Source organism: Sciurus vulgaris (genome assembly GCF_902686455.1).
Source record: "Sciurus vulgaris genome assembly, chromosome: 6".
In the NCBI taxonomy this organism is placed as follows: Eukaryota; Metazoa; Chordata; class Mammalia; order Rodentia; family Sciuridae; genus Sciurus; species Sciurus vulgaris.
This window is the reverse complement of record NC_136466.1, coordinates 9,160,333-9,185,957: the sequence shown is the minus strand read 5'-3', so window position 1 is coordinate 9,185,957 and position 25,625 is coordinate 9,160,333. Positions and strand designations below refer to the sequence as shown.

Here is a 25,625-nt window from a genome sequence, read left to right as displayed (position 1 = left end):
CAGCAGAGGTGGCACTTAAGGCCCTAAAAGTCTCCTGAGGAAATGCGTGGGAGAGAGGAAAAGAGAAAGCGAGGAGAGAGGACGGAAAGGGAAGAGAGGAAGGAGAAGAGAGGGAGCGGCGGGGGCGGCGCCACAGCGGCTGGGGTCAGCGGGAGCTGCAGGGGCCATCTGCACCCCGCGTGGTTTCCTGGTCCTCCAGCCAGGATGGACGGCCCTGGAGGCCTCCCGGGCTCGCACGGCCACACGGCTCCTCGAGGCACAGGAGGCCATCGCAGCCCGGCCTGCGGGAGCCTCACCTTCTCGTGCTTGCGCAGCAGCTGGTGCCGCTGGAGGAAGTACTGATCTTTGAGCTGCTGCTTCACGAGCTGGTGCTTCTCCTGCAGCTGGTGCTCCTCCATCTCCCACAGCGCCGCCTCCCGGTCTGCAGGGGACATGCCGCCCACCCGGTGAGGTGCCAGAGGCCACACGCATTCTCCCCTCCCGCCCCCGCGAGGTCAGCAGACAGTGACCCATCTGGGCCGGGTCCTACGGGAGGCAGCTCCCAGCAGCAGGGCAGAGCAGGAAGGCCAAGGCTGGAAGGCGGCTTCCTCAGTGAGGGTGCGTCTCGCCTGTGCCTTCTCCTGAGTCTCCCTCTGAGCCCTTCCACTGCCATCACAGAAGCAGGGGCGCAGCGCAGAGCACACTCAAACGCGTCCTCAAGGTCACGTCCTCCCTCCACCTAAGGTGGTGTCCCTGGGCAGAGGTGGAAGCTGAGGCCTGGAGAGGCGTCCTTCTGAGTCAGGAGTCAGAGAGGCGAGTGGGCAGGCTGGAACCAGCTGCAGCTGGGATTTGGGATGGAAGAGAGCAGCTCTCGAGGCCTCAGTTTCCACCTCTGCCAAATGGGCTCAACTGTGCATGGAGCGAGGAACGGCCTCGGAGGACGTTTTTAAGTGCAAGCTGCTCTGCGTCTCTGCTTCTGTCAGGGCTCAGGTGGAGACGCCCTGAAGGAGGCACAGGGTCAGAAATGCACCATCACGAGGAAGCAGCCCTCCGGACCGGAGTCCACTCGTCCCTGGCCTCGAGAAGTATGAAAACTTAGTTTCTGCTGCTTATCAGCCTCCGATCCATGGTATTTTGTTAGTGCTGCCCCAAAACACTAGGCCATCAACCTGAGAATGGTAACTCTCCAACCTCTGGTTTCCTCATCTGCAAAAACTGGGGCCATGGCAGGGCCTGGCTCCCAGGGGTACACGGCCTGCAGAGCGTCACTCGACCTGTGACAGCTGGGAGGGGGCTCGGTACCGGCCATGCCACCCGCTTCTGCAGCTCACTGGGGTGCAGCTGTCCTCGTGCTGTGTCCGTCCCCTCCTCTGCCCGCTTCCCTGACTTCCAGAATAGTGTCAAGGAGTCTGAGTGGGAATGGTCCCCTGGCCTCACTCCCGACGTCGGGGGAGGCTGCCTGGCGCCACCGTGAAGGAGACCTATCTTTCGGGATGGACAGACCTGGTGCTGCCCCAGTGCCCTGCCCACCTCGGAGGAGCTCCTGCTTCCGGTTGAGGCACTCCCGCTCCCTGTCGCAGATCTCCCGCCGGTTCTCCGCGGTGAGCCTCTTCATGGCCAGCTCCAGGTCCTCCTTCTGCTTGGCTACGAAGTCCCGGTCCTGTGGGGAGGAGGCGCACAGCCCTTCACCTGGACCAGCTCGGGCCACTCAGTGCCCCCGGTTCAGGGGGAAGAGCGGCAGGACCCGGGAGCACGTTCGGGAAACACGGGAAGGAGTCGAGGAGACTCAGAGGCAGCCACCCACCGCGAGGCGTGGGCTTGCTTTTAGATCTTGGATCAAATCGTTAAAGAAAGAAAGAAAGAAATGGGATCCGGGAAGCCACTGGTAAGGGGAGGCTGAGCGGCCTGGAGAGGGACGTCATTCAGAAGTCGAGGCTGATCGTGTGCACCAGGGATTGGACCCCAGGTCTGACGACCTGTCACCGAGCTACATGCCCATAAGGCACGTGCATGCTGTGGGGGCTGTTTCTGTGACGCCCGAGATGTCTACAGGTCGATACGACATGATGCCTTGGATCTGAGTCAGAATGACCCGGTAGGGTCAGGAAGTGAATGAGCGGACGTGAGTGGACGGTTACTGAGCTCGGGTGATGGGCACGTGGGGCTCGCTGACCATGATAACCATGCCCGTCTGCTTTTGTAACTGTTGTTTCTACCTGACATCACAACCGCACATGTGTGGGGGCAGTGTGTAATCAACCGCACACAGCGCGCGGTGATCGGTGCAGGCTAGTTAGCCTTTCCCTCCTTAAACACGCACCGTTTCTTTGGACTGGGATCCTCTGTGCTTTTTATTTTCCATAATAACAAGTAAGAAAATAAAATTTGGGCTGGGATTGTGGCTCAGTGGTAGAGCCCTTGCCTAGCATGTGTGGGGCACTGGGTTCGATTCTCAGCACCACATACAAACACAAATAAAGTAAAGGTCCATTGACAACTAAAAAAATATTTAAAAAAAAAAAGAAAAGAAAAGAAAATTTAAGTTTGAAAATGTTTAGCTCAGGAGGGTGAGACAGGAAGATGGCAAGTTCAAAGCCAGCTTGGGAAACACAGTGAGATCCTGTTTCAAAAAAAAAAAAAAAAAAAAAACAGAAAGGGCTGTGGAAGTGGCTCAGTGGCAGAGTGGCATGCACAGGCCCCAGGTTCCATCCAGTACTGGAAAACAAATTTAGGAACCAGACGAGAAGGAACTAGAAATCCCTACTAACCCTCAACAGGCTAGCAAGAGTCCATGAAGCGCCTATTCCAGTGCATCCACACCTACTGCTGTGATTGTTCACAGAAGTCATTTAGGAATTAAAGAGACACGCAAGTTCACAGTAGCGGGAGTCACAAGGGCCAAGCAGTCACTGGTGAGAAAATGAAGAAGCACAATGCGCGATCAATTCACCATGGCTACCGCTCAGCCTTAAAAAGGAAGGCCGTCACATGCACGAGCCTCGTGGACAACGAGTCCACTTATGGGAAGTATCAAGGACAATCAAAATCGTGGAGACGGGGCCTGGTGCAGCTCAGTGGGCCAGCGCGTGCTGAGCTGAGCAGGCATGAGGCCGGGCGACCACTCCCCATCACCATGCTCACGCGGACCAGCACAGGGACAGGAAGGTGCAGGGAGGTTCCAGGCAGCGGGGCGGGGACAATGGAGAGTTTGCTGGGACAGGCTTTTCAGTTCCACTTCCCTTAATAGTGAAGATGGTAAATTGTGTTATATCATTTTACCAAAATTTCAAAAGTCACTAAAAAGACCTCTCCATGTTACCATGTACTCTTCTATTAAATGTTTTTTTCGGGGGCGTCCTGGGTTTGAACCCAGGGGTGCTTAACCACTGAGCCATACCCCCAGCCCTTTTTTGTATTTTATTTAGAGTCAGGGTCTCACTGGGCTGTTTAGGGCCTTGCTAAATTGCTGAGGCTGGCTTTGAATTTGTGATCCTCCTGCCTCAGCCTCCCAAGCTGCTGGGATTACAGGCGTGCGCCATGGCAGGCTGCCAGGCGGGAGGGCAGAGCGAAGTGGGCAGGGCCGGGCAGCTCTTGCAGGCAAGGGGAGCCACTGAAGATCTGTCGGGGCGGTGACGTGACCAGCCTGGGAATCTGTGCTCACACCAGCTGGTGTGAGGAAGGAACTACAGGAGAGTGGCAGGAGGTGGTGTCTGTGCGTGTGTGCACACGCGTGTGTGCGTGCACACGTGTGCTGTGCTCAGGAGGCATGGAGGCCGCAGCGCAAGGAGGACTCAGGTCCTGCCTGCCCACCGGAGGGAGGGGCCCTCAGGACAGCAGGGCCAGCTCCAGGAGACGAGGGGCTGGACTCCCAAGGGCCCCAAGCCACCAGGGGGAGATCCTGTGCCCATCAAGGCGCAGTGACACGCCAGCATGGGGCCTAGGACCAGGCGCAGGGGCTGAGGGCTGGGCCAAGGCTCCAGGGTGGGGAGCGGGGAGGGCGGGCTGGCCAGTGCTCAGAAGGAGGCGCCCTGAGGGGTGAGGCCTGGCCGTGGACAGGGGTCTCACGCGGGGACCCTGAGGACTGGCGGGGCCGAGCACTCACGAGAAGCTGCTTCTTCTGCGTGTGTTCCTCCATCTTCTGCTTCATGCTCTCCTTCCGCTGCTGCCGGGGCAGCTTCTCCACCTCGCTCTTGGCCTGCAGGCGGCAGAGTAGCCGGGTCAGGGCGGTCCCTGCGCTGGCTGCAGTGCCAGGCGCTGAGGCTGGGGCCCAGGGTCAGGGAGGCCACAGGCCAGGTGGCTCGCAGGCGCGACCCCCGCTCATCCTGCCACACCCGGCCCTCAGGGGGCACCGGCTGGCCTGGCCTGGCTGCTGCTGGCCCAGCTCCCGCCCGCCCGGAGAGGACAGGCGCTGTTTCTGGCGGCCTGGTCTCCATCCCCGCCTCTTCTGGTAATGCACCCTGTTTCCTCTGGGCAGTTTTTCTCAGGCTTTTTGAAAAACTACTGTCCCCTCAGAAGACCTTTAGATATGTTTCCCTAATTGCGCTGAACATATGAAATAATCTTAAAAGATATGCCATTAGCATCAGAGATGTCTGTCATCAACATCCATATCGAGACCACGAGAAGGCCCTGCGTCTGTGGGTGCTCTCACCCAGCCAGGGACGCAGGCTCCGGGTTCCCCCTGAGCCAAGGCTGGCACCGTGGGCCCACCTGGCCCTAGGCCAGCACAGGGTCCCGGCTGGTGGAACTGCATTTCTGTGCCCCTGGCCTCAGGCCTGGCCCAGAGGTGAGCACGTGGCCCTGCAGGGTCAGGATGCCTCAGGACATTTGCTGGGACAGCGGGAAGAAGTTGCCCTCTACCCTGGGTGCTAAGTGGTGGACGGTGGGCCACCCAGGGTGTCCTGGAGGCCTGCTGGGATGACCGCAGTGCAGGGAGAAAAGGCCTTTCCTCTCAGGTCCCAGACCTGCCTGGTGACCTAATGGGGAGGTGGCTGACCTCATGCTTCCAGCCTCAGGCACTGACCTAGGCCTGCAGAGAAGGTGGCTGAATCCCAAAGAAAAGAATGCAGAACAGGAAGTCCTTAAGGCTTTGTATGGGCCCACACAAGTCTGGTTCAGCCCTGAGCTGGGCACTAGTGAGACAGAAGCAGAGTAGGACAGCAAAGGCTTTGGAAAACTAAAGCAAGATCAGGACCACCACCCACAGCGAGGAGCCTGCAGGTCCATGCCTAACGGGGTGGGCTGCAGCTAAGAGAAGAGACGTTGCGTGTTGTGAGATTTCTATCATTTAATTGAAGCACTGCACTGTAAACACTAAGCAGGTGCTCAAAGAGTTCAAGAAGCACATTAAGACACTCTAGAACAACCACTAAACATATGTGCCCAGATGTGCCCATAAGCCAAATAATTAAAATAGGACACCAAATATTAAAATACACCTGTAATCCCAGCAACTCGGGAGGCTGAGGCAGGAGGATTACAAGATTAAAGCCAGCCTCAGGGAGATCCAAGATGGCAGACTAGATGGAGGCTGCATTCCTTGTCACTCCGTAACTCCGGTATCAAGCAGAGAATATCTGTTTCTTGATTGCTCACTGTCAGGCACCTACCATCCGCCATTTGCCTGCCTCTCGCCTGTCCATCGCCTGCCTTACATCTATCCATCACCCAATGCACGAGGTTCACCTCCCGATTGTCCGACAACAGTCAACAAACTGATCGCCGACCGCCAGTGAAGCGCCAGCTGCCTGCTGCTGCCTGGAAGTTCACTGTCACAGTACCTGCAGGTTTGATTACATGTGGCTGCCGCCATTTTGAGACAACAGCCAGGCCCCCTAGGACCCCTGGCAGGACTGACTGAGCCCCATCTCCAGGATCCCTCAGCCAGACCAATCACTCCCTGCCTCTGGGGCCCTCATATCAACTGACTGCCCCCTGCCGCCAGGACCCCCAGACCAACTGACTGCGCCCTATCACCAGCACCCCAGACCGACTGATTGCACCCGGCCTCCTGGATCCCACAACCACACCAAACACACCCGACCTCCAGGACCCCTGCCTGACCAACCGCACTCCGCCTGAGCTGCAGCTCCCCATTTGCCAACACATTTCGAAGCCAGAGTGGCCATCTTGGATAATCCTGGAAGCCGGAGCTCCGATCTTTAGGTGGGGCAAATCCCATCCTGAGATGCCTGCTGGAGGCTTGAAGCTCATTGTCAGGTACCTCTCATGCATCAGGCTACTGAACGCTGGGAGGTTTCATTACTATGTGACTGTTATACTATAGATTTTCTTTTTTCTCCTTATTGAAAAAATTTAAGTTTTATTTCTTTATTTTTCTTGCTCTCGTTTCCTTTTGTTTACCTGTTCCCTCAGAGTCTCTTTCTCCCTTTTTTTGCATGCTAACATCCAATTTCGTATGATTACACTCTCACCCTATTATCTAGAACCTCTGTATATTCTTTTCTTATCCCATTAACAGCCACATTCTACATCCCTCTGCATCCTCCTTGTCCTCCATTTGAAACTGCAGACCTTATTGCAAATTTGTTTGTTTTACTGAAGATATTTGAACTCATTCTGTTTATTATGACAATTTTGCTATTGTCCTCATAGGGGCTATTTGGTCTAGGATTGCATACTGTCTGAATTGGGCACTGCTAATATTGATCTCCCCTTAAAGAAAGGGTTTTGGAAACATATAGGGCCACTATAAGCCTATAGGGGGAAATCTGTAATACCCCAGATCTGCAGCGCTAGAGGGGAAGATACACAAACAACATGAAAAAACAAAGGAAGAAAATGATCTAAACAAATCTAGATTCTATATTAATAGAATCCAGTGACAGTATGTTAGAAGAAATGTCAGAAAAGGACTTCAGATTATACAGGATTAAGATGATTCATGAAGCAACGGATGAGATAAGAGAGCAAATGCAGGCAATGAATGATGAATGATAATACCAATAAACCAAAAGAGCAACTGCAGGAAGCAAAAGATCATTTCAACAAAGAGATAGATTCTCAAAAAAAAAAAACAAAAGGAAATCCTTGAAAACAAGGAAACAATAAACCAAATAAAAAACTCAATGGAAAGCATCACCAAAAGACTAGACCACTTGGAAGACAGAACCTCTGACAATGAAGACAAAATATTTAATCTTGAAACTAAAGTTGCCCAAACAGAGAAGATGGTAAGAAATCATGAACAGAATCTCCAAGAACTATGGGACATCATGAAAAGACCAATTTAAGAATTATTAGGATTGAGGAATGCACAGAGATACAAACCAAAGGAATGAACAACCTATTCAATGAAATAATATCAGAAAATTTCCCAAACCTGAAGAATGAACTGGAAAATCAAATACAAGAGGCTTACAGAACACCAAATGCACAAAATCACAATAGGTCCACAACAAGGCACATTATAATGAAAATGCCTAACATTCAAAATAAAGATAGGATTTTGAAGGCCTCAAGAGAAAAGCATCAGATTACATATAGGGGGAGACCAATACGGATAGCAGCCGACTTCTCAACCCAGACTCTAAAAGCCAGAAGGGCCTGGAACAACGTGTTTCAAGCTCTGAAAGAACATGGTTGCCAACCAAGAATCCTATACCCAGCAAAACTAACCTTCAGATTTGAAGATGAAATAAAATCCTTCCATGATAAACAAAAGTTAAAAGAATTTACAAATAGAAAGCCTGCACTACAGAATGTTCTCAACAAAATATTCCATGAGGAGGAAATGAAAAACAACAATGTAGGTCAGCAAAGGGAGGAACTACCTTAGAGGAAAACCACTCAAAGGAGAAACCAAGCCAACTTACAAACCAAAAATAAGCCAAATGACTGGGAATACAAATCATATCTCAATAATAACCCTGAACGTTAATGGCCTAAACTCATCAATCAAAAGACATAGACTGGAAGAATGGATTAAAAAGAAAGACCCAACAATATGCTGCCTGCAAGAGACTCAACTCACAGAAAAAGACATCCACAGACTAAAGGTGAAAGGATGGGAAAAAACCGACCATGCACATGGACTCAGTAAAAAAGAGGGGGTTTCCATCCTTTTATCAGATAAAGTAGACTTCAAGCCAAAGTTAGTCAGAAGGGATAAAGAAGGACATTTCTTACTGCTTAAGGGAACCATAAATCAGGAAGACATAACGATAGTAAATATTTATGCCCCAAACAATGGTGCATCCCTGTACATCAAACAAATCCTTCTCAATTTCAGGAATCAAATAGACCACAACACAATAATTCTAGGTGACTTTAATGCACCGCTGTCACCACTAGATAGATCTTCCAAACAAAATCCAACCAAAGAAACCATAGAACTCAATAACACATCAATAACCTAGACTTAATAGACATATATAGAATATTCCATCCATCAAGGAGCGGATATACTTTCTTCTGAGCAGCACATGGAACCTTCTCGAAATAGACCATATGTTATGCCACAAAGCAGCCCTTAGGAAATGCAAAAAAATAGAGATACTGCCTTGTGTTCTATCAGATCATAATGGACTGAGGATAGAAATCAATGACAAAATAAAAAACAGAAATTACTCCAACACTTGGAGACTAAATAATATGCTATTTAATGAAACATGGATAACAAAAAACATCAGGGAGGAGATAAAAATATTCTTAGAGGTCAATGAGAATGATGATACAACATATCAAAATCTCTGGGACACTATGAAAGCAGTACTAAGAGGAAAATTCATTGCATGGAGCACATTCCAGAAAAGAATGAAAAGTCAACAACTAAATGACCTAACATTACAGCTCAAAGCCCTAGAAAAAGAAGAACAGAATTACAGCAAAAGTAGTAGAAAACAGGAAATAATTAAAATCAGAGCTGAAATCAATGAAATTGAAACAAAAGAAACAATTCAAAAAATTGACAAAACAAAAAGTTGGTGCTTTGAAAAAGTAAACAAAATAGACAAACCGTTAGCCACACTAACAAAGAGAAGGAGAGAGAAGACTCAAATTACTAAAATTCGTGATGAAAAAGGAAATATCACGACAGACACCACGAGATACAAAATATAATGAGAAGCTACTTTGAAAATCTGTATTCCAACAAAATAGAAACTACCAAAGACATTGACAAACTTCTAGAGACATATGTTCCTCCCAAACTGAACCAGGAGGACATATACAATTTAAACAGATCAATATCAAGCAATGAAATAGAAGAAGCCATTAAAAATCTACCATCCAAGAAAAACCCAGGACCAGATGGATTCTCAGCCAAATTCCACAAGACCTTCAAAGAAGAACTCATTCCAATACTTCTCAAAGTATTCCAGGAAATAGAAAAGGAGGGTACCCTACCAAACTCATTCTATGAAGCTAATATCACCCTCATACCCAAACCAGGAAAAGACACATCAAGGAAAGAAAATTTTAGACCAATATCCTTGATGAATATAGATGCAAAGATCCTTAACAAAATATTGGCAAACCGTATCCAAAAACATATTAAGAAAATTGTGCACCACGATCAAGTGGGGTTCATCCCTGGAATGCAAGGATGGTTCAACATCCATAAATCAATAAACATAATCCATCATGTCAACAGACTTAAGGATAAGAATCATATGGTTATATCAACTGACGCAGAAAAAGCGTTCGACAAAATACAACACCCCTTCATGCTCAAAACACTAGAAAAAATAGGGATAGTAGGAACATACCCGAACATTGTAAAGGCTATTTATGCTAAGCCCATGGCCAACATCATTCTTTTTTTTTTTTTTTTTCAGTGCTGGGGATCGACCCCAGGGCCTTATGCTTGCAAGGCAAGCACTCTACCAACTGAGCTATCTCCCAGCCCCAACATCATTCTTAATGGAGAAAAACTGAAACCATTCCCTTTAAAAATGGTAACAAGACAGGGATGTCCTCTTTCACCACTTCTATTCAACATTGTCCTTGTATCTCTAGCCAGAGCAAGTAGGCAGACCAAAGAAATTAAAGGGATACGAATAGGAAAAGAGGAACTTAAACTGTCACTATTTGCGATGACATGATTCTATATTTAGAGGATCCAAAAACCTCCTCCAGTAAACTTCTAGACCTCATCAATGAATTCAGCAAAATAGCAGGCTATAAAATCAACACGCATATATCTAAAGCATTTTTATATGCAAGCGACGAAACAGCTGAAAGGGAAATGAGAAAAACAACTCCATTTGCAATAGCCTCAAAAAAAAAAAAAATACTTGGGAATCAATCTAACCAAAGAGGTAAAAGATCTCTACAATGAAAACCACAAAACATTGAAGAAAGAAATTGAGGAAGATCTTAGAAGATGGAAATATCTCCCATGTTCTTGGATAGGCAGAATTAATATGGTCAAAATGGCCATACTACCAAAAGTGCTATACAGATTCAATGCAATTCCAATTAAAATCCCAATGATGTACCTTACAGAAATAGAGCAAGCAATCATGAAATTCATCTGGAAGAATAAGATACCCAGAATAGCTAAAGCAATCCTTAGCAGGAAGAATGAAACAGGGGGTATCGCAACACCAGAACTTCAACTAAATTACAAAGCAATAGTAACAAAAACAGCATGGTATTGGCACCAAAATAGGAAGATCAATGGTACAGAATAGAGAACACGGACACAAACCTAAATAAATACAATTTTCTCATACTAGACAAAGGGGTCAAAAATATGCAATGGAGAAATGACAGCCTGTTCAACAAATGGTGCTGGGAAAACTGGAAATCCATATGCAACACAATGAAACTAAACCCCTATCACTCACCCTGCACAAAACTCAACTCACAATGGATCAATGTCCTTGGAATCAGACCAGAGACCCTGCATTTTATAGAAGAAAAAGTAGGTCCAAATCTTCAACTTGTTGGCTTAGGATCAGACTTCCTTAACAGGACTCCCACAGCACAAGAAATAAAAGCAAGAATCAATAACTGGGATAGATTCAAACTAAAAAGCTTTTTCTCAGCAAAGGAAACTATCAGCAATGCGAAGAGAGAACCTACAGAGTAGGAGAAAATCTTTGCCACTCATACTTCAGATAGAGCACTAATTTCCAGAATATATAAAGAACTCAAAAAACTCTACATGAAGAATACAAATAACCCAGTCAACAAAAGGGCTAAGGATATGAACAGATGCTTCACAGAAGAAGATCTACAAGCAATCAACAAACATATGAAAAAATGTTCACCATCTTTAGTAATAAGAGAAATGCAAATCAAAACTACACTAAGATTCCACCTCACCCCAATTAGAATGGCGATTATCAAGAACACAATCGACAATAGGTGTTGGAGAGGATGTGAGGAAACAGGTACACTCATACATTGCTGGTGGGGATGCAAATTAGTGCAGCCACTCTGGAAAGCAGTGTGGACATTCCTTAGAAAACTTGGAATGGAGCCACCATTTGACCCAGCTATCCCACTCCTCAGCCTATACCCAAAGGACTTAAAATCAGCATACTACAGAGATACAGCCACATCAATGTTCATAGCTGCTCAATTCACAATAGCCAGACTGTGGAACCAACCTAGATGCCCTTCAATTGATGAATGGATAAAGAAACTGTGGTATGTATGTATACAAAGGAATATTACTCAGCCATAAAGAATAATAAAATCATGGCATTTGCAGGCAAATGGATGAAATTGGAGAATATCATGCTAAGTGAGATAAGCCAATCTAAAAAATCCAAAAGACGAATGATCTCACTGATAAGCGGATGATGACACGTAATGGGGGGTGGGAGGGGGGCAAGAATGGAGGAAGGAGGGACTGTGTAGAGGGAAAAGAGGGGTGGGAGGGGTTGGGGGGAGGAAAAAATAACAGAATGAATCAAACATCATTACCCTATGTGAATGTATGATTACACAAATGGTATGCCTTTACTTCATGTACAAACAGAAACAACATATCCCATTTGTTTACAATAAAAATAAATTTAAAAAAAACAAAAGGCAGCCTCAGCCATTTAGCAAGGACTTAAATAACTCAGCAAGACCCTTTCTCAAAATAAAAAATAGGGCTGGGGAGATGGCTCAGTTGGTAGAGTGCTTGCCTTGCAAGCACAAGGCCCTGGGTTTGATCCCCAGCACCACAAAAAAAATAAATAAAATAAAAAATAAAAAAGTCTGGGGATGTAGCTCAGTGGTTAAGTGCTCCTGAGTTCAATCCCTGGTACCACCAAAAAAAAAAAAAAAAAAAGCTTTCCAAAATGTTAGCAAATAGAACCTAATAATATGTTAAAAAGGAAAATAAACAAAGAGGCTTATCCCAAGAATGCAAAGATAGTTCAATATTTGAAAATCAAACAATTCAATTTATAATACCAACATACTAAAAAACAAACATCATACGATCATGTCAACTGATAGATGAAAACTATTCAATAAAAGACAACAATATCCCTTGATGATAAAACCTATTAGCAAAGTTGGAACTTCCTTAACTAGTCAGAGAACATCGACAGAAACGACGGCCAGCCTTGTTCCTAAGGATGAAATGCTGAAAGGTCTCCCCTTACGACCGGCTGGAACAAGGCCGGGTGTCTACTGTACTCTCTGTTCCACACCCTACAGCAAGTCCAGGCCAGCCAGAAAGCAAGAAGAGCACACAGATTGAAAAGGAAGAAATGGGACTGTTTCTGCTTACAGACTGTCTATGGAGAAAATCCCAAGGAGTCTAGGAAAATTTTTTAAAAAGACAGTAGAAGAAGTGAGTCTGGCGAGGTTGCTATTTACATAGCATTTACATTGCATTGGGCGTTATAAATAATCTAGAGATGATCTAGAGTGTATGGGAGGATGTCTGTCGATTCTATGCAAATATGTCATTTTACATGAAGGCCTTCAACATCCTTGAAGCCTGGTACCCAAGGGGGGTCCTGAGCCAGTCCCCAGAGGACGCTGAGCAATGCCTGCATGTCGATGAAGTAACCGAGCCCTGCGCTCGGCTCCACCACGAATTCAAGAGAGCAGCGCCACTGGGCGAGTGAAGCTCAGGCAAAGCAGGTGGCCGGCCGAGGGAGGGACAGAAGACGCACTCACTACACGAGCCACGTCCTCCTGGGAAAGCCAGAAAAGCAAAGTCAGGGCTTCTCTTTCCATGAAAATGTTTTTGAAGAAAAACACCCCTACCTCCAAAAAAAACATTTAAAAACCCGAGTCTGGGGCTGGGGATGCAGCTGGTGGGACGCGCGCCCCCAGCATGCCCAGCGTGGCAAAACCAAACGAACCCACAGGCCAAGCGGAAGCCCCAGGACCAGATCCCCGCGGGCCTGAGTTCAGTGTCAGACTTAAAGCCCAGCTGGGATCCTGTCCTGGAGAAACTCCACCCTGCTCCCGGCTCACGAGCAGGCGCTGGGGCCAGGAGGGGTGGGGCGGGGCCCCACTGCTGCCATCTAGCAGGTGGGTTAACAAGGCACTTGCCTTGGCATAAAACTAAGAAGACAAAAAAACCTCAGTCATCAAGATAAACACCATTAAAACAAATCAAAACTCATGCAAAAAATCATGAATAAAATACCAACATTTTAAACACAGGATCCAGCTCTGCGTGGAAGGCCCAGTCCCTGCGCCTCAACCTGACCCCAGCCCTAACTCCAGCCCTGCCAATCGCTGGCTGTATGGTCATAGCCGATGCTCTGCTCATGAATTCTTCGCATTCATTTTTACCTTAAAATATTGCGTGAGAGCCTTTGTTCTCTTGACTGCTGTTTTTGGGGTGGGGCTGGTGCTGGGGACTGAACCAGGACCTCCAGTGTGCTTAGGCAGCTGAGCCCCCAGCTCCAGTCTTGGGCTGTCTGAGGCCCAATGTCACGTCCAGGAGAGCCCTGCTTGTCTCAGCCAGCCCTGGCCTGCTCTGCGCTTGGCTCCTGCAGGCAGTGGCCTGGGGCCCTGGGAGGCACGGCCTGTGGGTCCCCCAGTGCAGGCTGGGAGCTGCGCTCCAGGGCACCGCGGTGCACTCTGGGAGGCTGCTGGTCCTCTGCTCTCCGCTGAGGACTGAGACTGTATTCCTGTGTGTGTGGTGTGGGGGTCCCACCTGCTTGGCCCCCTTTCCCCAGAGTCTACTGGGGCCCAGATGCGCTCCTGCAGGGCAGGCTGGGAGAGGTGCCTCCCTGCCCTGCCTCAGGACCATGGTCTCCCTGCCGCCTCCCCTCCCGCTTCCGCCTGGAAGAGAAAGAGGAGGAAGGGAGAGTGGTGGGTGCAGGACCCTGAGGGCCCACCTCACCCTCTCGTCCAGTAACAGCTCCAGTCCGAGCTGCCACCTCTTCTGTCCTCGTCCTTCTCAGTCAGGGCTCAGCTAGGGGGACACAGAAGCAGCTGCCCAGGCCACACTGTGCAGGCCTGGCTGTGAGAGGAGGCAACTGGGAGCAGAGCAGAGCCCGGAAGAGCTGAGATGTGCTCCCGAGGGCAGAGCTGGAGCTCAGGCTTGGACACGCTGGCACGCGGGCCTCGCAGGCACGCAAGCTCCCTGCAGCCCCGCTGTGAGGGGAGGCTGAGCAGGGTCGCGATCACTCAGTCGCTCACACAGAGGGGTCCCGACGCTCCTCAGTGGCCTACCCCACCCGCACAGTCACCTCCTTCTTCATCATCTTGAGTTGCTCTTGGAACCTGGCGTAGTCTCGATCCTGCTCCAAGCGGATCCGCTTGGCCTCCTCCCGGCGGCGCAGGGCATGGTCTTGCTCCATCTTCTCCACCTGCTGCTTTTGCTGACGTTCCAGGTTCTCCAGCTCCGTGTCGAAGAACTTCTTCTTGGCCTGGAAGGAGCAAGAATTCAGAGAAACTCAGCAAAGCCACTTTGTACCTGGGAGGGAGACAGGGAGGTGTACTCAGACCTGGGTTTGCATTCTAGATCTACCACCTCTTTGCTGTGTGACCTAGGGCAAGCTGCTTAACCTCTCTGGGTCTCCATTCCCTTATCTCCAACAGAGAGACCTGACCATTGACTTTGCACTGTTGTGGCCTGATGAGGTCGGAAAACCTCAAGAACAGGGCAGCGGTTGTGAATCGCTCCCCACTGCCTCACCAACCCGCCCTGCGCTTCCACCTGAAGGAAACTGGGAGGCGACGCCTTCAGGCCTGACCCCCGGCTCACATTGCTCTCCTGTTCGAAGCGGCGGAGGAGCTGCTCCAGCTGCAGCTCGTGCTTGCTGCTGAGCTGGCTCTGGTTCCGGTGCTCCTCCTTCTGCAGCAGCCGCAGCTCTCGGAGTTCCTGGCGCCTGGCGGAGTGAGGGGGGCGCGGGTTTGGCGTGAGGGGGGCGCCTCACAGCTGGGGACGCCCAGGGCTGAATCGTGGACCAGAGTCCAGCACCGGGCACGAGGAGACTCAGGTCCACCTGTCACGACTGGCGGACAAGTGAGGAGTGACCTCAGTGCGCGCAGAGGGCTGGGGCGGCGCACAAGAGTGACCACCCGAGCTCAGGAGCGTGGCAGGGGCGCGGAGCCGGGCAGACAGGGACGGAAACGGGAGAAACGTGTGGACACGCCACGCAGACACACGTGTCACCGTGTGGACACGCCACGCAGACCTGGGAGAAACAGCCGTGGCATGGACTAGAGGGGCCAGGGACCGGGACGCCGACCCTTCACAGGCTGCTGGCACCCTGAGGGTGATCTGGCAATGCGCCCTGGCGTGGCGGTTCCACTTGGTGGATACAGGCGTTGTAACAGGCCACTCGCGACGCCGTCCCTCTGTATCCGTGACCCCAGGACCCTGCCCCGTGCTGCAATGCACGTGCCAGGCCTCTCGTGGGAGACGGTGCGGTATCTCACACTGTCAGGATGTGTGCTCGCGCCCATGGCCACCGCCTCCTTGGGACCTAACACCCGAGACGATGTGCACGCTGGCGAGCCGGTGCACAGCACTGTTGGGGGATAATGACAAGAAAAAAGAAGTCCACGTGTGTTCAGGAAGGATGCAGCTGTACCCCCTAATTTCGTGGTGGATCCACAGATGCGGAAGCCGCGGGTTCAGAGGGCCAGCTGTTCACCGAGTCAGAAGCGAGTGTCCCTGGCCTAGGTGTTTGAGACAGAGTCACGGTACGTCCACATGACGGCAACCCAGACGACCACCCAACAGGTTCTAGAAACACTTGACTCGGTGGGAAAACGTCTACGAAGGGCACAACCCTCCGCGCAGACCAGCGGTGATCTCCAGGAGCAAGAGCGAGCGGGCCTGTGCCCTGGGAGGGCCACGCCACAGAAGGCTGACCTGGGTGGCGGGACACCTGGCGGAAAGTGCAGGAGGCTTTCCGGTCCTTTTTTTTTTTTGAGCCATGACAGTATTTTACCAATTACGATAAATCGTGACCTGAGCCACACAGCCCACCTTGTAAGTGTGTAGGCGGAGAAGGGATGGAGGGCCAGCCCAGGGCGTGGGCCAGGCACACGCGACAGTACCGTTTACGTAATCAGAAAGGGAAAAGCTCGGCTCCCGACTGCGACTTGTGGGTTCCCGGGTGGTCCCTCGGGGTTGGGTCGGCTAGGCCGTGTCCCCTGCAGTCATTCACAGTCTGCACGTGGCGAGTCCACTGTGCAGCCACGCTTGTCCTGCAGGCCTTGCCCGCGGCTCTGAGGGGCCGCTCACACCCGCTGCCTGGGACAAGGCCGAGCACCGTCTCCGGGCCGGGGTGCCCTCTGGGGCAGTCACAGCATCCCTGCTGGCCTCAGCCCCCCTGTCTGTAAGCAGATTGTCCCCAGCTGGCAGGTTCCCTGAGGGCTGAGCGAGACGATGCCCATTTTGGGCCCACCTGGCCCGCGGCAGAGGCCCAGGGAGTGGCAGCTGCTGCAGTGACGGCGAGGACACCAGCAAGAGCCACCGGGCTCTGGGCAGAGTGAGACGCAGCCCAGCCTCGGGCGGGGCTTGTGCATGAGCACCTGCTTTTCTGGAAACGGAGAAGGTAGGAGGTGATCGTCCGGAGTGTTAAAGACATGGATGTCCTGACTCAAGAGAAAGAGGTCCAAACACGGGGGCACGAGGTGGGCAGCTGGTTCTCGGGACGCCTCCCGCGCCCCTGAGTTCTCAGGGGGCGTGCTGGAGGAGAGGCAGGCAGGGGGCCTGGGAAAAAGCGGTCAGCACAGGAGGTTCCAGGAGAAGGACCTGACCACAAGCCTCAGCCTGGGAGGGTGACAGACATTAGGCTGCCCGGTTCAGAAGCCCGCGAGGGCCTGACTTTCTGAGATGCTCAGGTCCAGGTGCGCAGTGGTGGGGCATGTGTCAGCAGGGGGCGGTGGGAGCCTCCCACATTCCTGCAGCCTGGCCGGGGCCACAGGCCGCTAGGGCCTCCTGACCACAGATGGCAATCGAGAACAGCCTGCTGTCCGTGAGCTGAGCGCCTCCCGCCCACCTCCTCACGGCGTTCCTTCCGCACCTGAGCAGCACACAGCCGCTCCACTCGGGAGGGTGGCAGCCAGGCGGAGGGCAAGGCTTCTCCACGGGGTGAGCCGGTTGGGAACTTCAAGCCAGGAACCCGCACTGCCCAGAGGGGCAGTGACAGGAACCCAGCCCTGAGAGTCCAGGGTCCTCTACCAAGAGCCCCCGGCCGCCAACCCACACAGATAAGGACGTGTGTGTGTGTGTGTATGTGTGAGCACGTGCACGCCAGGCGAGGCCGCGATGAACAGCATCAGCCCAGCCCCAAGACGGGAGAAGTGCCCAGAGCAGCCAGAACGGCCGGCCCGGCACACGCCGGAGAGCTCGGGCTCCGGAAGACATCTAACGCATCTGATGCGCCAGGAATCCTCTCAAACCAAGAGTGACTTCACCCCGCAAAGGCCCAAGCCCGAGTGGATGGATGGATGGATGACAGATGGCTGGCTGGAGAACAAGTGCCCTCACAGGTGGGTGGATGGATGTAAGCGTGGGTAGGGGTGGGCGGGCATATGGGTGGATGATGGAAGGATAAATGGGTTGTTGGGTGACTGGGTCATTGAACGTGTACGATGGGTGGATGGGTGGATAGTTGGATGGAATGGATGGATAGATGGGTGGGCAGACAGATGGGTAGATGGATAGGTGAACAGGTAGATGGATGATGGATGTTGGGTTGAAAAAATGTATGGAAGGTAAATGAATGAATGAATGGATGGATGGATGGACGGATGGGTGGATGAATGGGTGGGTGGTTGGGTAGATGGATGGACGGATGGGTGGTTGGGTGGATGGATGGATGGATGGGTGGATGAACGGGTGGGTGGTGGATAGGTCACTGCATGCATGAATGTGTGAACAGATGAACGGGAAGGATGAATGGGCAGATGGAAGGATGGATGGATGGGTGGCCAGATGGGCAGATAAATGGATGGATAGATGGATGGTTGGGTGGGTGTGTAGATGGTAGATGGGTCAATGGATGGGGAAGTACAGGGTCTCAAGCAAAACCAGTTTCCTTTTGTTGCTTCGTTTTCCCACCCCACACCACAGACAGACAGACAGCCCTCTCACCCAAGGGCCAGGCCCCCCCTTCACTGCAATGGATGGGCAGGTGGACGGGCAGATGAGTGGGTGTGGGTGGGTGGACGACAGCGGGATCCGCGGCCCCGTTCCCGCTGTCGGTGACCTTGTGGGTGGGTGGACAATGGGGATCCGCAGCCCGTTCCTGCTGTGCCCCCCCCAACTTGCCTGAGGAATCTCATCTCCTCGTCCTTCTTCTCGTCGTCGCCGATGATCTTGGAGGTGGTGATGCTCACCTCGACTCCGTCCACCACGAATTTGCGCGTCCGCTTCAGGGTTCTGTTGTGCAGCCTTGAGTCCTGGCCGGGGAACAAGGTGATGCTGTTTCAGAAGGGTCTGTGGCTCACAGGGTGAGGCCACAGCCTCCGCCCCACAGCCTGCGCCCCACAGCCTGTGCCCCAGGAGGATGCGGCCACCTGCTGCCCCTCGGGTCTGGCGCGTCTCAACCTGGTCGCCTGCCTGTCCAAGCACAGCCTTCAGAGACCTGAGGTCCTTTCCTCGTGCCAGCACACACAAAACGCAGGACACGGATCAGGGAGAGCTGACCCTCGCGACCCACCCTGCCCTGAGTCCTGCCCTGACTAAGGTGAGCTCCTCCAGTCCAAGGACAGGAAGACAGCAGTTGCCTCCCAGGATGGTCACAAAGATTCAACGAGACCAGGCAGGGGCACCGGGGCAGTGCCCGCTCACGGCAGCCATTCAGTGTGTGGCATTCTTTTCTGAGTTACGATCACAGACTATCTCCCTGTCCACAATGCCAAGATCACAGGAGACCAGAAGCCAGAGGTGGCTTTCCAAATGGATTTGGCAGCAAAACCTGGCCGGGCCTGAACTCTGGTGGCAGCCCGGCCTGTCAGGAGTGGCTGTGGGACCCTTCCTGGCCTGCACCTCTTGTTGTGACTCGCTCTGCGTCTCACCCTCGAGTGCTGGCAGTGCCCTCTGAGGTGTCTCAGTGGTGCAGTGAACGGCATCCTTGGAAGTGCTCAGTTCAACCCAGACGACAGCGTGGGGGTTGTGCCAGCCTCCTCCTGGCCTTCCCTGCCTCCGGCCTCTCACCGCTTGGCTGGCCTCCGAGGCCCTCCCGGTATAGCCTCACCCAGTCTTTGCAACACAGTGGAAGGCCTTCTGTCCTGGATGGGCAGCACCCTAGAATCATTGCCCCTGACTTTCATTTCTCAACAGTGCTAGCTCCCAGGCTGCAGGACTCCATCCAAGATGGGTGAGAGTAGCCAGGGACAAGGACAGAGGCAGGAGGGAGAGTGGGGGAAGAAGGCAGCCAGCCACACCCTCACGCGACACTGCTCCTGCCCCAGGGGCCCCGTCCCTGCAGTAAGAGGCTCCTGGTCACACCAAGGGGCAGCAGGTGGACTCTTATTAGCTCCCTGATTCACCGTAGCCAACCGAGACTATGCCCAACCCCTGGAGAAGAAGCGGGGAGACCCTGCTGGAGCTGGGTCAGTGGATTAAAGGAAGATTCAGCACTTCCAGGAAGGGGCAGCTAAGTCAAAGCTGCTGTCCATACTTGGGTGAGGACAATTTGTCACCGCCTGCTGTATACTCTGAGGAACTAGCAGGGAGGAGCCGGAAGGCTCCGAATGTGAAGCAGCCGTGAGCAGGGGGCGGTGCTGCCCAGGCCCTGCACGCCGGACACACCCCACACGGTCAAGGCTGCGCCGTCAGCCAGGGGAAGAGGCCACGGTGCGCCTGTTTCTCTCCGTTTCTTTGGTCTGATTCTGGCCCCACCACCAGCCAGGCCCTGCAGCCTTGGAAGAGAGCCGGAGCCCCTGCCCGTTGCTGTCGCTGCCACCGCTGGCAGACCCAGCTGACCCCCAAACAAGAGAATTCCACCTCCGAACACGCGGTCCCTAACCCCACCTTTAACCAAACGGTAAAATCCAAACCCAAACCAGCTGCTTAACATCACCGAGTCCCACGCTGGGCCAGACACTGGGACTGAACCCTGAGAGGGACTAAAATCTTAGAGAATGACCCTCGCCACCCATTTCAGGTGGAAGGCGGGAGGCCGTGGTGGCACCAGGCCCTGGGCTGGATCCTTAGCACCCCGAAAAATAAGCACACACACACGGTAAGTGGAGGCAGCCCCCATATGCCCTCAGGAGCCAAAGCCAGCAGTGGCCCTGGCGCAGCACCCCTGCTCCAAGCCCACGGCACGAGTGACTGGCCATTACCTTAAGGGACAGCGAGCCCGTCTCTCTGTTCAGGGAGAGGTCGGTGGACAGGGAGGTGCTGTAGTCCCCGCTCTCGGAGGTGGACAGGCTGCTGCTATCTGAGGCCCTCTTGGAGGGGCCTGGCGCTGCCTGGGCAGGGGGCTCTAGGCTGCCATTGACCAGCGTCTCCCCCAGCGTCTCCAGGGCACTGCTGTTGGGCCGGCTCTGGCCAGCCTTTTGGGATCTGTTGGCTGCAGGACTCAGGTCCCCAGCCTGGTCCGTGACTTGCTTCTCCTCGGCCACCTGGATTCTGGCATCCATGGACACTGGTCGGGACTTTCGGAGGGGAACAGGCACCGCTAGGCCATTCTCATTCGCAGGGGCCACCTCTGGGGGGCTGGGGGCTCCGTCCACAGAGGGCTGGCTGCAGGGCCCGTTGGCACTGTCCCGAGGCTGGCTGGTTGGCAGCGGGGCAGGTGGTTCCTGAACAGGCTTGTCAGCCCCCAGGCTCAGCCGACTGGCCTCTGAAGACTCCGGAGTGTGGTTCCCCAGGGCCTGGAAGAAAAGAGTCAGGACCGTGCTGCCCGTGTTGGACACGAGTCGGTGGGCGGAAAGGCCAGGCGCCTGCAGGCGGAGAGGCGGGGCAGGAGAGGGGCAGGGACTGCTCTAAGCTGGCTCGCCCTCCCCAGCGCCTCGCCAGTAATCAGAGTCCTACAGTCAGGAGACTCCTGTCCCTCAGCTCAGCTTAATTTAATAGCCTTTGTTCTTCCCAGAGGAGCAACTACCGTGGCCAGCAGGAGTGAGGGCCCAGCAGCTATTCTGCTCCAGAGCTGGGACACCATGAGAAAATGCACATGCACCCCACTCGTGACCTGACCTCTCAACTTCCGGAGACACGCTGGAAACCCCGATTCTTACACGACGTCTCTTAATGTCTAGATGGCAACTGATTCGGTTTTTTAAAATGGCATAAAGTCCAAAGCCTGTCCAGGGGATGGATATGGCCTTCCAGTCATTTGGCTTTTAGAGTTTTTGTGGGTCAGAAAGTACTGGAAATGTTGCTAGAGTGAACAGAACGTTCGTATCTGTGTATTTGTAAAATAAATGTCCAACTTCGGCACGGTGGTGATCACGCCTGTGATCTCAGCAACTCTGGAGGCTGAGGCAGGGGGAGCCCAAGTTCAAGACCAGCCTCAGCAACTTAGTGAGGCTGAAGCAACTTAGTGAGACCCTGTCTCAAAACTAAAATAACACAAAGGGTTGGGGATGTGGCTCAGTGGTTAAGCGCCCCTATGTTCAATCCCTAGTACCAAAAATAAGCACCCATGGTGCTGGAGGGTACTCATGGAGGGCGCTCGCCCATCACGGGAAAGACCTAGGGTCAGTGCCCGGTAGGCAGGCGTGGATGAACAAACAATAAAATGCCCGGCTGGGTGATAGTGAATACCCACGCGGCCACTCTTCAGCTAGGAGGGGACCCTGCCACGCCCTCTTCCTGCTCTTGCACCCTGACACCGTGTCCTGAGCGTGACAGCCAAGAGCTACAGGCGAGCTCTCGTGTTTGTGACCTGGCACTCTTGGTCCCTGCGGCCTCTGGGTTTTGACCTTGGACGGGCAGCTAGGGGAGCAACGACAACCCGCTTCCAATTCAGATCTTCAGCTCGTGCCCCTCACACCCAGCCCAGCCCTGCCCAAAGCCCCGGCTCCTGCTGTCCTCGGGGTGAAGCGCAGCCTCCCGCACACGGAGAACGAAGCCAGACACAACTGCCCTCTGCCCCTCAGCCTCGCTGCCCGCGCCTCCTGCTGGGGCCTGGCCACTGGCTTCTACCCCTGTGCCCGCCGGCCTTGCCCTGTGGGCTCAGCCAGGATCCCCGCAGCCCAGGACTGTTTTCCATCTGTAAAGTGGCCGGTACCCTGGTTCCTGTCAGTCAGGGCTGCGTGACCGGCTATGGTCACCCTGTCCACTCCACTTGCTGTCCCGGGTGAGGCTTCTCTTCTGCTGGAGGGTTCCCACCAGCCTCAGGCCCCTCCCGGGACTGGAGTGACCCCGAGAAAGCCACCACCTCTGTGCCCGGCTCCGTCTGCCAGCGAGCAAGTCCAGCCCCTGCTGTGGGGCCACCTGGACACAGTGGTCCCCCTAGAATGGCCTCTGTGTCAGCCCCACCTGGGGTCACAGAGTGCAGTGCAGGACAGGATCGGGCTGGCTCAAGGTATTTTTTTTAATCAATTTAATCTACTTTAATTTCTATTTAAACTCGACAAGTGCCGAAGTTATAAACGGCTTACAAATGTGCTAAAACCCGGTCCCCTTGACACTCAGGACAGCCATGAAGGGTCCAGGACAGCCACAGCCCCTGTCCCATGCCGTCCCCTCCATCCCAAGTGTGCTTAAGCACGTGAGTGGGGAAAGGCTGGGAAGCAATGAATCCGTTGCCAGCTTTTAAAAACGGAAAGGCTTCGTGTGACAACCTAGATTCCTGGTCTCTCCCCAGGACGTCCGGGAGCTGGCCAGTACCCTGCTGCTTCTGCGGGCTGCTGAGAAGCAGGACGGGCTGTCCCAGCCCCCCTCCTGCAGGAGCCTGCCTGCTGGGACCCATCGCCCTGTCCCTCCGCCCCTCCTGCCCCCCAGGCTTCTGTACTCACAGGGGCGGCGTCCACGGTGTCCTCCTCGTCCCCCTCGTCCCTGCCATCTTCGATCTCCTCCATCACCTCGGCCTTGGCCTCTGCCACCAGCTCCCGCAGAGCCTTGTTACTGGTGACACTGCTGACGAAGGGGTGCTGGGGGGACAAGGCACACCTGGATCAGAACCTTGGGGCTGGGGGAGGGCGGCTGGGAAGGGAGCCCAGGGCAGCTCTGAAGGCCCTGGGGGGAGGGGCGAGCCCCACGGTGCCACCCCAGCTGCCTGGCCCTGAGCAAGGACCTGCATCTCTGGGGGGGACAATGATGCTTGGGTCACAGGGAGGTCTCGAAGACGAAGAGACAGGATGCATGTCACGGAGCCCAGGCCAAAGCAGCTCAAGCAACGTTGGCGGGAGCTTTAATGTTGAGGCGGGGCTTCACTAAGTTGCCTGGCTGGCCTCAAGCTTGGATCCTCCTGCCTCAGCCTCCCGAGCTGCTGGGATGACAGGTGCGTGCCGCCCCCGGCCTGAAGGGTGTGGCACACGGCTTCACAAATATCCCACACGCGTATTTTACTGAGGCATAACTTACAGGAACGCACGCGAACTGCCCACTCAATGGCTCTTCACGGGCATGTCACCACCCCCAGGTAGAGATGCACAATTCCATCATTCCAGAAAGTTCCCCGGCCTCCCCCTGCAGGCAAGCAAGCCCACAACCAACCCTCTCTCCAGAGACCAGTCTGGCCTCCCTTCAACGTCACACACACAGAACTGCCCAGCACGTGACTGCTTCAACGGGCTGGCTGGCTTCCCAGGCCCAACGTCAAGCTGGGACTCTGGCACCTGTCACCTGTTTTGGCGACCGTTCCTTGTGCTGTTTGTGTAGAGGGTGCCTATCTTGAGGAGTGGGGGTGGAAGCCAGAGCCCAGCGGCTCCCGGCCCTCCTGCACAGTGCGCACGGACACATGGGTCTGCTCCTCGTCCAGTTGCTGCGGGACCCGTGGGCTGCTTCCCGCTTCGGGCGACTGAGTCAGGCTGCTATGGACTGTCCTGCCAGTGCCACCCTCAGGGGGTGTGCGTGTTTGGTTTTAAATAAGGAACACACACTCTCAGGGGGAGTGCTGAGTCCCCTCCTGGGCGCCCCCCCAGGGCACCATCTTGAAAGCGTGTGCACAACGCAGGGCGAGGTCGGGACCTTGAGGCTGCGAGGTCTCCGGGAGAGGCCCGCTTCAGGTCCCACCCCAGGTCCCACCTGGCACCAGAGCGCAGCAGGCTGGGAGTCGCCCCACCCGCTCTGCCAGGGTGTCTGGGAAGGGCGGAGGGCGGGGCAGGCGCATCCCTGAGCTGGAAGCTGCCGCCTGGAACGTTCGGGAAGACTCTGGAGAAACGCAGGGTTCTTACAGTCAGCAAGGCTGTGGGCGGAGGAACGGTCACCAGGAGTGCTGGGACAGTTACCGACTGGGGAGTGACCTCCTCACACCTTACACACTTGGGGCCACAGATCGTTCTTATCTTTCTGCTCTGAGCAGATGACAGGCTGGGCCCTCGGCGGGTGCGTGCCAGGCCCTGCGGTCCATCCCAAGCACCACAGAAGTAACTAAATACGTACATAAACGAATGGGTTCACCTGGGGACGGCCACGGGGCAAGGCCCCATTCACCCGGTGCCCCTGACAGTCGTGGGCTTCTTTTAAAGCTCCACGGCTCACACACACGTTCCTAAGCTGGCGACTGGTGCACCAAGCAGTCGGTTTGAGGGTGTGATCGGTTCCTGGCCCTCTCTCGCCATTCACGCTGATTCTCCCAAGGCTCGGGATGTGGCCAAGTGCCAAGCGCCAAAAGAGGCCGAAGTCCTGCCTGAGGGGACACAGAGGCAGGTAACCAGATGACAAGCAGGCCAGGAAGTCTTGGGGGGGGCCTGGAGGGGCCACATAAAGCTGAGACCTGAGGGCCCAGGTCGGGCCAGGGAAAGGTCCCTGGCAGGAATTCCAGGCGGAGAGAGGACCCTGCCACAGGGCTGGGTCTGGGGCATGGAGGAAAGGCCAGGCCAGGCCTTCTGAGAGGGAGCCAGAGGACAGGAGGACGAGCCGAGGAAGGAAGGGGAGCGGGAGCAGCTGCGACCTCTCTCAGAAGCCACTGTCACCTATTGAGGATGTCACTGGCTGCTGCGAAGCCTGTGGCCTCGAAGGCCTGAAGGGGGTGTTAACAAGGGTTTGCTGATCGTGGGTGGCTGGGCAGCTATGGGTGCTGACCACAGACCCAGAGCCCAGGACAAACCCAGCATTCACCATCGTCACCACCGTCCCCATGGTCACCACCGTCACCATTGCCACCAGCAGTGCCATCCGCAAAGAA

The 25,625-nt window shown here is 53.8% G+C and overlaps 1 protein-coding gene across 1 annotated transcript in view; it reads right to left on the bottom strand.

Annotated features, from left to right (window-relative positions):
- Positions 1-25,625, bottom strand: part of STK10 (serine/threonine kinase 10) — a 105,526-nt gene that overhangs the window by 12,279 nt on the left and 67,622 nt on the right. The window contains exons 8-15 of the mRNA XM_079145438.1: positions 23,293-23,427; positions 20,671-21,204; positions 18,650-18,780; positions 15,125-15,248; positions 14,607-14,786; positions 4,082-4,174; positions 1,510-1,639; positions 297-421 (exon numbers count right to left, since the gene is read on the bottom strand). Of these exons, the coding sequence (XP_079001564.1) occupies positions 297-421; positions 1,510-1,639; positions 4,082-4,174; positions 14,607-14,786; positions 15,125-15,248; positions 18,650-18,780; positions 20,671-21,204; positions 23,293-23,427 (1,452 nt within the window). The remainder of the gene's footprint in view (positions 1-296; positions 422-1,509; positions 1,640-4,081; positions 4,175-14,606; positions 14,787-15,124; positions 15,249-18,649; positions 18,781-20,670; positions 21,205-23,292; positions 23,428-25,625) is intronic.